The 17,822-nt window shown below is 44.1% G+C and overlaps 1 protein-coding gene across 1 annotated transcript in view; it reads right to left on the bottom strand.

Annotated features, from left to right (window-relative positions):
• Positions 1-11,474, bottom strand: part of MCPH1 (microcephalin 1) — a 117,818-nt gene extending 106,344 nt beyond the window's left edge. The window contains exons 1-5 of the mRNA XM_066622694.1: positions 11,429-11,474; positions 9,256-9,347; positions 7,610-7,728; positions 3,904-3,988; positions 1,666-1,780 (exon numbers count right to left, since the gene is read on the bottom strand). Coding sequence (XP_066478791.1) covers positions 1,666-1,780; positions 3,904-3,988; positions 7,610-7,728; positions 9,256-9,347; positions 11,429-11,474 — 457 coding nt within the window. The remainder of the gene's footprint in view (positions 1-1,665; positions 1,781-3,903; positions 3,989-7,609; positions 7,729-9,255; positions 9,348-11,428) is intronic.
• Positions 11,475-17,822: the final 6,348 nt, after the last annotated feature.

The following is a 17,822-nucleotide window of genomic DNA, read 5'->3' as shown; positions in this document are numbered from 1 at the left end:
AGCAAGAAGGCCAATGTAAGTGGAGAAAATGTACTTTGGAGACAAAATGCAAGCCTCTTTCTCTGCAACTATAGGATTGTAGCCCAAAACGCTTTCCTGGGAGTAAGCCCCAATAAACACAATGGGACTTACTTTTGAGGAGGCAAAACCAGATAGTATAACAGTCTGTGCCTCCCCCCCAGCAGGAAGAGGACCAAAGCACTGTTGACTTTTCCCTCCTTTCCCCCCCCCCATCCTAAGCAGATAGGCAAGAAGATCAAGCAAAAGCCACTTTCTCTGCTGACTCTCCTACTCACCACAAGCAAGGGGAAGAGATGGCTGCCTTTTAAATCTGAAAACAAGGAGAGGAGCAGCTGTGGTGGACTCTGCCAGCAGTTAATCTAGGATGCTTCTCACATACAAAGCTCATGGATAGAGAACTATGTGAGTTTTGCAACCACATGCTCAAAAACACACATGGAAAAATCCAAAACTTATGGATCAGAAGGGCTATGAGTGGCAAAGAGACACTTGGATATTCCATGGCACAAAATCCATGGAATAAAGAATCTCACATGATTTTTGCATCCTGAAGTGTGTTTATGCCATGGAAAATGCTCATTACAACATGGATTTCTGCACATGTGGTTTGGGCCCAAGTCCTACAAATGATCAGTATTGCATTTTTGATTGGATAAAAAATGCATACAGAAATCAGATGCTGGAGGTAGAAGTTCCTCTACCACCAAGGAACTGATATTTGCACATCCATGCATGGAAACTCATTTCTATATATAGTAATTATGTAGAAGTCGCTGTACTGCAGCGAGTCATGGACTCTTCGCTCACAACAGGAGAGGAAAGAACGCTTTCCACATGCGCTGTCTCCGACGCATTCTCGGCATCACCTGGCAGGACAAGTTTCCTAAAAACACAGTCCTGGAACGTGCTGGAATCCCTAGCATGTATGCACTGCTGAAACAGAGACGCCTGCGTTGGCTCAGTCATGTCGTGAGAATGGATGATGGCCGGATCCCAAAGGATCTCCTCTATGGAGAACTCATGCAAGGAAAGCGCCCTACAGGTAGACCACAGCTGCGATACAAGGACATCTGCAAGAGGGATCTGAAGGCCTTAGGAGTGGACCTCAACAAGTGGGAAACCCTGGCCTCTGAGTGGCCCGCTTGGAGGCAGGCTGTGCAGCATGGCCTTTCCCAGTTTGAAGAGACACTTTGCCAACAGTCTGAGGCTAAGAGGCAAAGAAGGAAGGCCCATAGCCAGGGAGACAGACCAGGGACAGACTGCACTTGCTCCCAGTGTGGAAGGGATTGTCACTCCCAAATTGGCCTTTTCAGCCACACTAGACGATGTTCCAAAACCACCTTTCAGAGCGCGATACCATAGTCTCTCGAGACTGAAGGTTGCCAACATGTTGAAGTATAGTAAATATGTCAAGTATGTAACTGTTGTAGCCAGATCAGACTTGAGCCATTAGTACTTCACACACAACAAATTTTAAGAAGTGTAAAGGAAATGAAATTGAGTATTTTTCCCTTTTTCCTTCCTTCTTCCTCAACACATATTTTGTAGAAGTTCAATTAATTTGGAAGTGTAACTGCAAATGTTTTGACATTATCAAATTTCACAATACACCAGCATTACTGTACAAGCAGGAAATATACTTGCCTGTTGCCGCTTTTTGGACATCTAAATTTTTTGCCATAATCTCCAACCTTTTCTGTAGTCTCCTATCATTTTCTGGAGTTTTTTCAATAAAGTCTTTTGGCTGCATACATTTGTGCTACAGAAAAAAGATACAAAGCACTCATAAATCTAAGCATAAATCTTGATTAACATCATGCACAGGACACGGCAAATTAGAAATTTACAAATTCAAATAAGGAATATAATTAATCTGATTTATATGGACCTGCTTTACACTGTTGGTCTCCATTTTATAAAGGGCAAAAGTCCATTTTAGGAGTTTGCCAAGTCAGTTAAAACTAGTATGTGTATGCTGCATTTCCTTATTTATTTGGTCTGTCCCAACTGAAAAACTAATTTATCAAGTGAGGTAGATTTATCCGGGGTCTTTTGTGTCTTGCTCTGCTTTAAATGGTTAAGAGACATGATAATAGGATGAAAGCAGGCTCCCTGTTTGGCATTGTACAAACTCCTCCTTTGATCGATTCATACCCAAGAAGGCATGGAATCCTCTCCCCAATCCTGAGTGCATTAGGGTTTGAAAAGAAAAAGATGCAGCCTGGGAGCTCTCTTTTTCTCCCGATATCTGCTTTGCAGACAAATTGCAAACCTGGAGCAGTCCACTGTTAAGATACATATGACTGCAGCCATTTTGAAATAACTTGAACAAGGAAATTTAGTAACTGCTTAACAATAGTACATCCAAGCATTATCCCTTTATGCCATCAGGGAACAACAGAAGTTTGCTTTTTAGCAACCCACTCTCATTCTCTGTTTTGAATTCCACATGATCCAGTTTCCTAACAATAAAACAATTTTAATCTATTCAATTTATGTGCCTGTAAATTTAAACACTCCATGACAAGTAATCTGCTAAGTTTGACTTCTGACATGGATACTGTTGATCTACTTGCATGCACAGCCATCTCAAATCTTCCTTATGTTTGTTTACATCTAATTTCCATGTGGAGAGTGGAGAGAATTGATAGCAGGATGTGCAGACTTGCATAAGCTAACTAGAAGGAAAGGGAGAAATCAGAGGCTGAATGCATCAGAATGTGTATCCAAGAGCAAATGTCTGTCAGCATTGCACTACTCTCAACAGGATGTGTATTGTAATGACCAGAAGATTCACAGCTAGCACACTTTCCAAAATGCATGCGTTGGTTGGTTGCTTTAACTGCACATCAGTTTGTACAACTGCTTTTTCAAGGGAAAAAAACTCAAAGAATTCTGGATGCACAAATGTTTTTTTCAAAAAGGCAGACACTCTGCAGACTTTCCAAGAATATCCAAGAGGTGGTGAGACAAATCAAGCAGAAAACTGTGGAAATAATGGAAGAGGATTTGCACTTCCTTGCACTTTTAAATAAACATGCCACTGTACTATTGATAAACAGATACTTTTGTTTCACATAAGAAATTGAAGGGGCCTGCAAAAGCCTAAAACTCTAAAAGGATGGCTACTGGGAGTAACATCCTTCAGTCTCAGAAGACTATGGTATCGCGCTCTGAATGGTGGTTCTGGAAGAGAATGTCCTCTCCAGTGCGTGAAGCCTGGGTAAGGTAGATATGGAGGATAGACTGTTACCCATGCAGCAAATCCCCTCTCTCCACGTTGATGAAATGGTTCAATGGAAAGGCAGAAGCCAATACGGTTGGTTCCAGCGGCGTCGCAGGAGTTGCCAGAATGTTCAGCCATGAACTGCCTCAGGGACACCTCAGGGAATAACAATAGCCCAAATAACTATATTATGTGTTTTTTCTTTTAATATTTACCAGGGAAATATTGATGGGTGCAAGGCTAGGTAGTTAATAAATACCCGTTTGATCACCAGACCTCCTGTATGTTGAGGAATACTTCTGGCCAATTTCAAAAACTGAGAACTGAAACTGAAGAAACAGCTGCCATCTAAGCAAAGCATCAGCATCTCCACTTGCCGCTGCTTTTCCAGCTGGGACTGGTCCCCTACTCCTTTCACAGATGTTGGAAAATATACCAACTTCTTTGTGTCAAAGATAAGGTGGTAAGAAAACCTCCATCTTTTTTGTTTTAATGATTTGCTATTTTAATTGATTTTAAATATGTTGTTCTGGGAACCATGTTGGCTGAAGAACAGGGTAATTAACAATTCACAGACAACCTTAATTGGGACCAGTTTGAACTAAAAATTAAGAATTAAATTTAAGACAGTTAGGAAGTGATTTTAAGATGCCCACCTTTTTAATTAACTGAGGTAGTCCTTCATTAGTATTGATTGCAGGATACAGTGATTCATCAACATGTGCTCCAACTTCTCGGCATCTGAGCAAAATAAATAAAAATGAATTTGTTTGGTTTAGGATTAGACATATTTACTGCTATGAAAAACTGTGCTAGATCAGATGCTTCAGCTCCTTAATACTGCAATATTGCCATACTCCTGATAGGGTGGCCACCCATCCATAGTCTAGTTCTTATCTATTCCTACTATGGTATCCAAAAACCCTGAGAGGCACATTTTCTGCAGAAAATCCAGGTCATCAAATAAGCCTCTCACTAGAAGTGACATTTGAAATGCTACAGTTCCTATTTATGTTCACTTGAATGAAGATAGAGCACAAATCTGAAAGAGAGCTAGTAATTTAGATCCTAGACAGGAACGGAAAAGAGAGTCTTTGAGGACAGGGTCACATTCTTTGGTTTTGCAGGCAACTGCAATCCAAAACACAGCCCTTCTGGCATTGCTTACATATTAGTCAGGTCAGTTACTTTGTTTTATGTTCTGAGAAGTAAAGGTCTTTCCCTTTTTGAAAGCATATACTTAGGAATTTCAGTATGAAAAAATGTAGCAAGCCGTTCTGTGACTTTTTCGGGTTCATTTTCTCAGTGCTGAAAACTAAGAAAGACATAAAATCAGCCAGCTACCTACAGCAGCCTCTTGCTAAAATGCACGACTGTAGCTTCCCTAACTATGATGATGCCAAGAAGTTCCAATTCTCTTAAATCATGGCTTTAGCTAGTCAAAACAACCAGGACAAATTTGCAAAGTCACTTGTGATAGGCAGTAGTTGAAAGTACAATTAGGTCTGTTCTAGAAAACAGAGATGCTTTTCTGTGCTTAGTACCTTTTATCTACATCCACAGCCTGTCAGGAATCCGTAGCCCCCCTCTTAGAATCACTTCATAGTCTATGGTCCCAAACTGTGTGCCACGGAAGCTTACCAGAGGAGCAGTGGAATCATTCCAAAAAAAACCACAGCACACCATCCTATACAATGTACAGGATTGTAGACCTAATGAGGGGCTGTAGCCAATGGCACAGTAGGTTAATGGAGCGGCCAGTCAAAAAAATTTGGGAATCACTGGGCTATGGAATTCCTATACATCAGTCACAGGTTACAATCTTTACAAGTGTTATTTAATTTCCACATTTCCATTTTCAAAATCCTTACAAGTATTTTGTAAGAACACACAAGGATGGCCTCTTAGCCTTCCCATCTGTACATTGTATGAAGACACAAAAGGACATACAGCACGTGAACTAACAATTTGTCAAATAACAGGCTTAGATTGTTTAGTGTCACTTCATTTCTGTACTGTACTCTGGGAAATCGTGTGATTCCTCAGAGCCTGATTAGGGATCCTTAATGAGATTATTGCTCTCCATTACCAAACTTTCTTGAAAGATAGGTTTTCCACCATTTGTGATTTGACCTACAAAGCACAACTACAGGGAGCTTCTGGGAATGTTCTAGGATGTGCTCAGGCTTGGCCTCTGCCTTGGGACAACTGAGGGCCCAATTCTACCCAATTTTCCAGTGGGTGCTGCTGTGCCAATGGGGTATGCATTACTTCCTGTGTTGGGTAGGCAGTCACAGGTATGGGAGGTATGGGAATATTTGTTCCTGTACCTTGGGGCTGCATTGCGGCTGCACAAGTGCTGGAAAATTGGATAGGATTGGGCTCTGAGTTGGCATGTTTGAATGCCTCCCCCCAGTCCTCTGCAACACAGAAGTTCCACAGTAGACATGGAGAGGTTCCTCAAAAGAGAGGTTTACAGGAAAATGTTCCCTTCAGTTAGAAAGTTTCACAAGTTAGAAACAGTTTCCAGTTACAAAGTTTCACTGCTTCACAATCTTTTGATATATAACTAGGGCTACAAAACCATTCAACTGCAAGAAAAAATTTAAAAAGTTCAATAATGTGAGATTCTAGTGACACCTAGTGATCTGATGAATGTAAAGCATATGTGTTACAACTATCTCAGATACTGACATATTTTACTAACGAAACTAAAAAATAAGTCTTTTGCTTACAAATGAAGAAAGATATTCTCCTATATATTATCCCCTGCTAACTGAGCATGAGGCACTTTTTCAAGTGGCATTTCTCTTATATTTAGCAGGGGGAGAGTACCTGTCCCTTTTCACCCCAACACAGTGTCTTTTTTATAGTGGCTGTTCGCTGGTGTTGTGAGCCCTTTTGGGACAGGGAACAATTTGATTTTTGTCTGTAAACCACTTTGTGAACTTTTTAGTTGAAAAAGTGGTATATAAATACTGTTAATACTATTTATTATTATATTGTCATGAAATTCTGGTCAGAATTTAAATTTAAAATTTAAGTTTTAATACCTAGTTGATTTAAAGCAAATATTATGTTAACTGATTTTGAGTTTTGTTGCCAAGCCTTTTATTTTCTTGGTAAAGCTAAGCATATTTGATATAATGACTGAATATGAATCTCTGTGGAATCTATAATTAATATTGTATCTAAGCAGCAAATAACTACAACCACGAGCCAGATTTTGTCATCTCAAAGTGATTGGGAAATACAAAACTATCCCAGGAAGATCACTAACCAAAGGCCATGAAGTGCCACCTATAGAATTTTCTTATCACATCACTTTGGAAAGATAACCCACTAAGTACTGGGTGAATAGAACGTACTTGTTTCAAAAACAACTTAAAAACAAGAAACAATTATACTAAACTTTCATTTTATTAGGTTTGCAAAGTTATGCCCTCTTTGCATCTCTGAAGACTAGAGCAGTGAAGTCTTTGTTAAAGGTATTTTTCTAGTGATGCCAAATTGTAGGAGACAAATTACAGTGCAATCCTATACAGGTCTACTCAGAAGTAAGCCTTATTGAGTTCAGCCAGGCAAGTAGGCCTTACTGTCAGGTAAATATGAACAGGATTACAGCTGGGCAGCACAAACTTAACCTGCACTGGATCAGGCAAGCCAGCTGGCCTGCACTGTATTCAACGCAGGGTTGGAGATGGCTGTGGCACAACTCAGGGAAAGGGGATATTTTTCCCCTTATCCTGAGCACTGCCCCAGCCACCATAATGGGGCTACTCAGATCTGAGCCAGCTAAATTACTGGCACAGATTCGAGCAGCCCAGTTAGGTCGGGCTGCTAGGGAAGGGGGTTAGGATCCAGCCTAAGTGCCAAAGGCCATTCCTAACCCCCTCTTGGGCCTGCCCCCGCCCCTTCCCCATCCTGGAACATCCCCGAAATGTCCTCCCCCACCCTCCTCAAGCCTCCCCAAGCCCTGTGCGAACTCACTTTTCCAGGGGCTTGCTCTGGTGCAGGGAGGCCAGCATGTGTCCTTAGGCTAGCCTACCCAACTCGAATGAGGCAGAGACATGACTTACGGTAGGTTTGTGACACTCCTAGGCCGGCATAACAGGTTTATGCTGGGCCAGCGCAATCTCTGGATTGTGCTCTTAGCCTCTAGAACTCTAGACAAAGTTCTGTCAGGAAGAAAAGACTTGCCAACTAATATGAATACATGAAGCTGTCTCATACCAATTCAAATCACTGTGTCACCTAGCCCAGTACCACCCAACTGTCAGGTACCCAGAGGCCTGATTTAGCCATTTTAGCCAAAATGCTAGGAATCTCTTTGGGAGATTTCTAGCATATATCAATACTCACTTTTCCACCCAAAGCACAGATACTAGTTTAACCCCACTCTTCTGAGCTCTGTTCCAGGTAGATGAGCGTCCATCTTTAAAAATCACATGAGTCACTTGCTTGTTGAAAGTTTTTGAAACCTACAAAATGTAGGGAATAAAATGCAAGATATTTTAGAACATAAATGTAGAAACTCTTTATGGAAATACATAAAGCTCTTCAGTTTTTTGTATTTTGTGTTGAAAAGTGAGAAATTCTTTACTACACACTGCTTTACTAACTGAGCAGATCATTTGCAGCTTTAAAACTTTTCTGTAGTTCATATCTGATAAGGAGAAAAATAGGTTTATTAATCATCAGCAGTTCACTATACACCCTGGTCCCAATCTAATACACTGGATCCAAATGCATTGCTTTGCAAGCAAAAGTCTGTCATATGAGTACAAAGGGCTTCTGTTCAAGAAGCATTCAATGGAACTCAACCCATAGTTTAGGGAGCTTAAGCTCATAGATACCCTTAGGAGTATTACCAGAAGAGACAATCTCTGCTATAGTCTAGCTTAGTGCTTCTCAAACTGTGGGTCAGGACCCACTAGGGACCCACTGGGATGTGACTGCATTTGGAAAATGTTACAGACCTGTACTTTTAACAAGCTACTATGTTTATTTTTTAACAAATGACAGTAAATGAGACTTACTCCTGGGTAAGTGTGGGTAGGATTGCAGCCTAGGATTGTTCTGCTTGATGACATCACTTCCAGTGGGTCCTGACAGATTCTCATTCTAAAAAGTGGGACCCGGTGCTAAATGTGTGAGAACCACTGGTCTAGCTCTCCATTTTTATATTCCTGACCAATGTTTCAGAAACTGCTTTAGATTTCTAGGGTTTCTAGTAGTAAAACTTCCCACAGTTTTCACATCCAAGTTCCTCTTTATATGTATTATCATGATGCAATCCTTACAACGACCCTGTGAGGTATTATTATCCCCAGAATCTGAGTAGAAGTGGCTTGCCCAAGGCTGCCTAATGAAATCATGGCAGAGGCAAGATTTAAACCAAGGAAGTGCTGAATTGCAGCACAGTCTCTTAGCCACTACATTATATCAGCTAGGGTTTATCAAATGGTTATTCTTCTTAGCAGGAACTTTGGTCTTTATATGTATCTTATCTCTTATTGCTAAGGCTGCTATTCTGCCTTTATGAAGCCCTAGGGCCTAGGCGAACTGATGCAATTCTCTGTTCCCCATGCCAAGTGATTTGACATCAGATTTCTGGAAATGCAATGAGCAGAACAAGTGACGATCCTTCTGTAGTATAGCTGAGACAGACCTGTGTTGGATAACACAGCAGCAGTGGAGTTGAATGAGCAACCATTCATGGAATGATTATTTGCAACAATAGTGTACCCATCCAACATGAATTCAAAATATTTATCTTCCAGAAGGGAAAGTGTATTAGTCTAAATAGCAACAAAAAAACCTGGCCTGCTCCGGATTTTTACTTCATCATCTGATGGAGTGGACTGTGGTCCAAAAAAACTGAGATGCAGTCTTCATCTCAGAAGAGATCATGAATGCAAAAGAAGATATAAAGCAAGTAAACTGCAGCTTAAAATAAAATAATACAATCACTGCACAATCTGCTTCCTGCACAAACCATTACGTACTTTGGCTCCCATGTCAAAAAGTTGCTGTGCAAAGGTTTCTGAGTAGTTCTCAGTTCTGCTTGATGACCATACGTCGACATAGGCCACAACACCTATGGGGGAGAAAAACAAAAAAAGATAAAGATCTAAATTACAGAAACCATGTTCAATATTTTGTTTACCATCTTTTGGGTTCAAATCCACATCCATTTCCATCATATGGATCATTTATGTCAGTTAAGTACTATACATTATTTACATTGTATTCATACAGTTTGGAGAGGGACTATGTCAGTGACTGTCAACCTTTTCCATCTCACGGCATACTGACAAGGGGCTGAAATGGTCAAAGCACACCACCAGGTTTTTGACAATTGACAAGGTATACCATGCTGCCAGTGGAGGCTCACATCTCCCATTGGCCCTATTAATAAATCACTTTCCCCCAAATTCCTGTGGCACACCTGTGTGCCGCGGCACAGTGGTTGAAAATGGCTGGACTATGTAAATGAATGGATAAAAAGCCCACACTGTTGAGCATTCCACCAGCAATTGTCCTTACCACTATGTATGTATGTAGGGCCCTAAGCATGATATAACATACATGATATACAGTTATGTATAGCTGAAGTACACCCTCTAAAGATGCTCAAATACGTAGCTGATGGTAGTGACTCAGGACACAATCCTATCCAACAATCCTATCCCCCGTGCCAATGGGGCATGCGCTGCATCCTGCAGGGGGTGGTAGTCATGGAGGCCTTCTCAAGGTAAGTGAATGTTTGTTTCCCTTACCTTCAGGCTCAGGGTGACCAGATATAGTGAAGGACAGAATGCCGACCAGTGGTTCCCAAACTGTGTCCAGTGGCAGGAGCTAATTTTTGGTAGTTCACAAAACTGACAAGGTAGGTTAGGCTGTGTGCATCAAGGATAAACAAGCTGCTACTTGGTGGGGGGGGGGGAAGCACTGCTGACAAATAACCATTATAGCTACAAAGACTTGAGCAGCTGGGTGAAACTTTTTTTAGGAGCTTAAAAGTGAATAGTAATAAGAAATAACAGCTGTAAGAGAAACAAACTCAACAGGATCGGCCTTTTCCTTTCTGGTGGGGGATAGAAGAATGGGGCTGATAGCTCAGGGTGACCAGATGCAATGGACTACAGAGTGCTGTACCTTTAACCATAGAAGAGGAAATTTTGGCAAGCACAGCTCAACATGGAAGGACTTAAAACAGGGGTGGGCAAAGTTTCAGCTTTAGGGATCCCGAACCTTTAACAATTCCATAGGAGAGATAATTTCAGCAGGTGCAGCTTGTCACCAGTGAAATGATAAGCTGCACCTGCTGAAATTCCCTCTTCTATGCAATGGTTAAAGGTCCAGGATCCCTAATTTTTGGGATTTTGGCAGGTGCAGTTTTTTAAACCATGAGCGGGCAAACTTCCAACTTTGCCAGCCCCTGGTTTAAAAAGCTGCACCTGCCAAAATTCCCTCTTTTATACAATGGTTAAAGCAGCCATTTTCAACCACTGTGGTGTGACACACTGCTGTGCCACAGGAATTTGGGGGAAGGTCATTTATTAATAGGGCCAATGGAAGATGTGAGCCCCCACTGGCAGCATGGTGTGTCTTCTCAATTGTCAAAAACCTGGTGGTGTGCCTTGACCATTTGAGTGCCATGAGATGAAGAAGGTTGAAAGTGACTGGGTTAAAGGGACAGACAGACTGTCCTCCATTTTATCTGGTCACCCGGAGATACATGCTGGCTCAAGTTGCATACTGTCAGCAAGCAGTCTGCACATGCACAGAAGCACTCTTGCTTGAAACACTTCCCATCGCCCCCTGTGAGTCCAGACTGGAATTCAATGCCTGGAGAAGGGAGGGTGAAGTGGGGGAAGGGAAGGAGGAGGTGGCAGTGCACAGCTGCTGAGAAGCAAGCAGAGCACGTGCTTTGGGTGCATGAGGACCCAGGTTCAGCCCTGGCACCTACAGCCACAGGAGCTCAGTGGGAGGTCAGGAGAGACCTAAGACCTTGGCTGGCTGCTGCTGCTGCCAGCCAGAGCAGGCAGTAGGCAGGGAGGCACTCAAGGGAGGGGTCGCCCTCCTCGTTGCTTCCCCCCCACAAGAGCCCCTTCTCCTCGTTGCTCCCCCCCCCCCGGAGCCCTGATAGGGGCCACGCCCGAAATACGTCAGTACCTGCGAGGAAAGACTGGGCGCAGGAACGACCGTTGCCGGGCTCCATTGGCTCGCGAGCAGGTGGGCCAACGGGCACCGCGCGACCGTTTCAAACGCCAGCCTTCCTCCAGACGCACGCGCAGTGCAGCCTCTTTCTTTCCCGTCCTGCTCCGCTCTGGGTGAGAACGCTGAGAGCAAGAGGCGTATAGACGCAGAAAAAGCTAGAGTGACGCGCGTGGCGTCTGAAGAGCTTTCACTGAGGAAGTGGCTAGGAACAGAACCCAGTTTGGAAGTGCCAAGGCTCTCTGCATGCAAGTCAATCAGTGCAAAGGGTCTGCATGCAGCTGAGCGCTGGATTTGAGATGCGGGCTGAGGGGGATGTGCAAATGCACACCATTTATGGACTTTGCTGCCATCTGAACAGGGTGACCAGATGCAAAGGCAGAGTACCCATCCCTTCAGCCATTGCATAGAGGGAATTTGGGCTGGTGCCGCTTTGCAAACCCTTCCATGTTGAGCTGCACCTGCCCAAATTCCTTCTTCTGCACCAGTGATTTTCAACCCTTTCCATCTCACTGAACACTGGCAAGGCACTCAAATGGTCAAGTCACCCCATCTGCTTTTGGACCATTCACAAGGCACACTGTGCTGCCAGTGGGGGACTCACATCCCCAAATTCCTGCGGCACACCTGGGGACCATTCACGGCACACCAGTGTGCCACACCACAGTGGTTGAAAATGGCTATGGTTAAGGGCATAGGCACTCTGCCCTCCATTATATCAGGTCACCCTGCATCTGAAGGATGTTGGTTTGGGAAGTACTGTACTTAAATTATCCAAGCCACCTTCAGCACCCTCCCTGACCTGGAATATTAATAGGGGACTACATTGCAGGAGAAGATTTTATTTCTGCTATTTTCTCAGCCTCAGCCTGAGGCTGCCCCCCACTTGCAGTGTTCACACTAGAACATGTAGGATGATCATAACCTACTTTCTCACCGTCTCAGATCTCTCCACTGTAACAGGAGAATGAACTGAAATTTGCACTGACTGGACATTTTAAAAACATGTTTTAAAAGCACATCAGTTTCATTTTGCATACTGTTCCTAAAATTTTGTGGGATGTGTGGAGACAAAGTCCCTGTACTGATTCAGTGAGAAAATAACCCAGACTTGTGTACAGTTAAAAGAAACTTTATTTGTATAACCTTTAGGGTGCAATCCTAACCAACTTTCCAGCACTGACATAGCTGTGCCAATGTGGCATGCACTGCATCCTGCAGTGGGGAGAAAGTCAAGGGGGCCTTATCAAGATAAGGGCATGTTTGTTACCTTACCTTGGGGCTGCACTGTGGTTAAGTCAGTGCTCAAAACTTGATTAGGATTGCGCCCTTGCAGCCCAATCCTGAGCTGCCCAGGGTGCCCTGGCTTGATGGCGCCGAGGAGGGCTGCCACCGAATCCTGCACCTCCTGCGCTACCGCAGGAGGCATCTCTGGAGAAGGGGATGCTCGTCCCCTTCCCCCAAGTAAGGTAAGCAATGGAGAAATTAGGAAATGGGGAAATGAGGAAAAGGTGCCCATGTAGGGCGCGCAGCCCTGCACGAGCACCTAGGATCCTGCGGAGCTCTGTGGATCCTCCTCCCTCCCTCCCCCCGGCACACCTCCCTCCACCCTCTCTCCACCCCCTGCCAGCCTCCCCCTTCCCGAAACGCCTCCTCCAGCCCCCACCCCCACCTCCCGTTCCACAGCCCGGCGTTCCCAGAGATTGCCAAGTCGCGGAACCTGGGCTCCCGCCTTGCGCTAGCCCAGCACCGGCCGGCGCTGGGCTAGCACTGGCGGGAGTCCAGTGGTGAGTCCCGCAAACGTGCTGTAAGGCACGTTTGTGACTGTGCTCGGCAGCACAGAGTCATGCTGCCCACCACAGGACTGGGCTCTTAGACATATACATATAACCCTTTTCAGACCCTTTTGACCAGTTTCCCCTCTAACAAGAACCAAGTGGACACTGCCCTCTCCAGCATAAATCTATGATCCTTACTCTCACTGTGCTGTGACTTACAAGATCATTCTCTCTGGCTGTCAGGAGTCCCAAACATGGAGAACCACTGTGAAGGAGCAAGGTGAAAAAAGAGCCCCTTTCACCCTCTGTCTCTGCCTTTCATCGCCTGAGGCATAACCATATATGATAAGTAGTTCTCTGCTGTCCTTGAAAACTTCCTGGGTGACCTTAGGCCCAGTGGCATCGCTAGGAGGGTGCAGGGGGTGCAGGCCACACCGGGTGATGCGCAAGGGGGGTGACGCACACTGGGAGGGTGATGCGCTAAAATCATGGTGGTTAAGAGCAACACCATCATGTTATATACCGTTGGATGCAGAATTTCTAGCAAAATGCAGTGCAAGAAACAGCAGTGAAATATCTTCTTTCTATCAAAAGTTATTGGCAAAAAACTGGAAAACAAAAAATGCATGGAGCCCAATGGAAAGTGAAACCGAGCTGTATTGCTTGTGTACTCGTGAGTAGGCAAACGTGCCTTAGTCCATCTGAAAGGGCAGGCTGAAAGGAATCCAACAACACCAGAATGGTCCTGATCCAATTAAGATAGCCCCCAAAAAACACCCATGAAGGAGGTCCCTTCCTTCAAGCTGGCGAATGTATTCAGCCCTATGGAAAGTGAAACTAAGCCACATGGTCGAATTTACTCACAAGTAAGCAAACTTGCCTTGGTTCCTGGGCAGTTCAGGCAAAGGGAAAAGTGAGGCCACCAGAATGGTCCTGATTTGATGCAAGTAGAGCTCAACAAATGCTCCGGAAGGCAGCGCCCACCCCTAAAAAGGAATGAAACAGAGGCTTGACAGGATAAGGTGAATCTTTTTGTTTTAGGCTGCAATCCTATCCACACTTTCCTGGGAGTAAGCCCCACTGACTATAATGGGACTTACTTCTGAGTAGACAGGCATAGGATTGGGCTGTCAGACTTGTAAAGCCAGGTGGGTCCTGATAGTGATATGCTTGAAATATAAAAACTTAAATTGAACTGGGTACTGGGTAGAGGTGAAAATCTTACTGATTCTTTTTTGGGGGGGGGGTGTTATTGCAGGTAGGCTACAGAGAAAATTCACTTGGTGGAACAGGGCTGGCTTTCCCTTATTTATTTATTTTACTTTAATTTATTTATAATTATTTATTTTAATTTGCTTTATGATGGGTCCTGGACATTCTAAAAAGTGGGTCCCAGTGCTAAAGTTTGAGAACTGCTCCAATAAGGTGTTAGTAAGTTGATACTTACACCCTGGGGGGAGGTGACACCACTAGTGACCAAAATCACAGTTTGCAAAAATAATACCATCATGTTATATATCTATCAATGTGTAATTCCAAACAAACTGCACTGAAATATTTTTATTCTATCAAAAGGTACAGCCAAAAAAACCAGTGGGGATGGGGTGATGGTAGATCACCACCTGGGGCATTGCTCCACCCACTGCATAGGGGTGACATGCTGGCCTCCCATACCTGGTGATGCTAACCCTAGTGACACCACTGCTTGGGCCAGTCACTTTCTCTCAGCCTCACCTACCTCACAGGGTTGTTGTGAGGACAAAAGGAGGGGAGCATCTGTGTACACCGCCCTGAGCTCTTTGGAAGAAGGGCGGTATAAAAATGTGAAAAATAAAATAAATAATAAATAAAACTTAAATTTTCTCTCTAGGCCTCCCCTCACTCCTCCTTCCTTCTGTGGTGGATACATCAGCAAGGGTGAGACAAAGCTCAGCCAATCAGCTTATGGTTTGTCAGAGGATTCATGCTGGAGGCATAAAATTTCTGCTAATGATGCCAAAAAAGACCCAGAGTTCGACACAGTAGACACTTCTATCTTTCCTATTACTGTATGTTTCGCAGGTTACCCAACTGTGGCCGCAATCCTAACCAATTTTCCAGCACTGACATAAGGGCAATGTAACTCCAAGGTAAGGGAACAAACATTGCCTTACCTTGAGGAGGCATCCATGACTACCCCCCAGCTGCAAGAAGCAGCACATGCCCCACTGGGACAGCTATGCCAGCGCTGAAAAGTTAATTAGGATTGCACTCTATGTTACTCAACTACATCTACAATAACATTTTGGATTTCTTCATTGATTTCTATAGGATGCTATCATACCTGGAGGGCATTTAAAAATGGGGTTTCCAATAAAAATCCAGGAGTATATAGACAATGACATCTTTGTTTTATTTTAAATGATCACCCTGTCACAAAATATGAGAGATTCAGGCTTTGCAATACAGGTGGAGCCTATTTATGTGCATGAGCTCCATTCCGTCACCTGGCGCGATTAAGAAAAACTTGTTGTGCTAAATTCCATAGAGTTACACAAATATGCTGCAGCCAGACACTTCCAGATGGAAGGAAACTAAGGCAGCTATTATCAATCCCCTCCCCTCCTTCGCCTCCCCCTCCTCCGCTCTGTAATCAACCCTCTCCATTGCCAGCTGTCTCCACTTCTTTCACAGGTGGGATGCTGAGCTTTTAAGAGTCCAGTCCGATGTGTTTCTACTCAGAAGTAAGTCCCATTCTAGTCAATGGGGCTTACTCCCAGGAAAGTGTGGATCAGATTGCAGCCTAAATCTCAGGCTTTGGCTTGCTGGGAAGACTTGCTTGCTGGGCTGTTTTGTTTCCATAGGCTGGAGCACGGAGAACCTGCATCATCTCAGTCTGAAGGGGGGGAATTTGGAAACACTCCCTTGGTTTTTTTAAAGCAATCCCCTCTGTTGCCTGCCCCTGTGTGTGTGTGTGTGTGTGTGTGTGTGTGTGTGTGTGTGTGTGTGAGAGAGAGAGAGAGAGAGAGAGAGAGAGCTAGCTAGCTAGCTAGCTAGCTAGCTAGCTAGCTAGCTAGCTAGCGCGCTCCACCTTGCTGCATGTGCTCTGGCTACAGAGGTTTTCTGCCCCCCCTTCCCCTCTTCAGCCTCAGTTGGCTCAGGGGCTCCAGGAGTTTAACTGTTCCTTCACAAGGGGAGCCACTTCCAGGGCTATTTCCCTGCCTGTTCGAGGCAGAGCCTTTTTGTAGTGTTTTGGACTGCCTGGAAATGGAGCAGATGCCAGCGCAGGGCAAAGGTGTGTGCTATTTTCACTTCCCCCCACCCCATTTGTGTTGAGACAAATCCAAAGATTAAAAACCAGTTGATAAATAGGTTGCACCTGTAGATCTTTCCGATCTTCTGGGGAGTAGCCAACCCCAAGCTGAGCACAACCATTTTCCTACTAAAGCTTTCCTTCCTGTCATGCTGCAGAACACTTCTATATTCATCCTAGGGGCTTGCAAATCTGCTAAAAGGTGAATTTTAAATGGGGATGGGTGGGAAACACATATTGTTGCTGCAAGTTTGACTGCAACCTTTCAACAATCAAGAGGCAGAATTGCCAGCAAGTTGAAAGGCATCAACAACAGTGGAAATCGAGAGGCAACTGAGAGGAAATTTCAACAACAGTGGAAATCAAGGCTGAAGTGTCTTGATCACTGATTGCCTATTGAAGTTGTACCTCCCTCTGGCTACAGTGGCTAGTGTAACTAAAAAGTCAGATACTGTACCTGGAATGGATGCTGTTTCTTGTTTTAATGACTGGAAACGTAAATTTGAGTCCTGTTGCCACATGGATTTTGTTATTTGTTTTTCAATATAAAAAGGGCAGCCCGTTTTATGCATGATTTCAGTGCACATTAAACTTGGGTAAATGCTGCTGCTTATGAATACATGAGGGAGTCATACTGGAACGGATTAACATTGTACTGTGAGTAGACACATATAAATTTATGCTGCAATATCCTTTTAACTGAAGACAGCAACACTTGAACCCAGAACCTTGTGCATACAAAGTGTGTGCCTCGGCCTGTTGACAATGAGGCTGCCACGTTGGGCCTTGGGCATTACAGAACCAAGAGTGGGAATCGTATTGACTAGTATTTCCCTAACTGTGAGCCGTGGCTGCCCAGGAAGCCACAGAAACCAGCTAGGGGAGCTGCAGAATTCTCACGAAAAACCTGCCACCCTATATAATGTATAGGATTGTGGCCCTAATGGGAAGCCACAGCCAATGGCCCAGTAGGTCAAGGGAGCCCCCAGTCAGAAAAGCTTGGGAACCACTGGTATAGACATTCAGACAGCTGCCATGATGTTTATGCAACATCCTATAATGTCATGCTGCACTGGCAGCAGTTAATAAGTTCTATTCTAACCACTTGGGTAACAGCAGAAGATGTGGCAAGGCCATGCTTTTGAAACCAAGAGAAAGAGAAGGGGCAGAAGCAAAGAAGTGCAATTCTTTCTAAATGCATCCTGTTTTGCTTATGCCAAGGGAAAGAAGTGGTTGGAAAAAATTTTTGGATATTGCTACAGTATTTATGTGTCATACAGTG

This window comes from Tiliqua scincoides, chromosome 1, assembly GCF_035046505.1.
Source record: "Tiliqua scincoides isolate rTilSci1 chromosome 1, rTilSci1.hap2, whole genome shotgun sequence".
Lineage (NCBI taxonomy): Eukaryota > Metazoa > Chordata > Lepidosauria > Squamata > Scincidae > Tiliqua > Tiliqua scincoides.
Note: the sequence above shows the minus strand (reverse complement) of the source record. Positions and strands in the feature narration are given on the sequence as shown.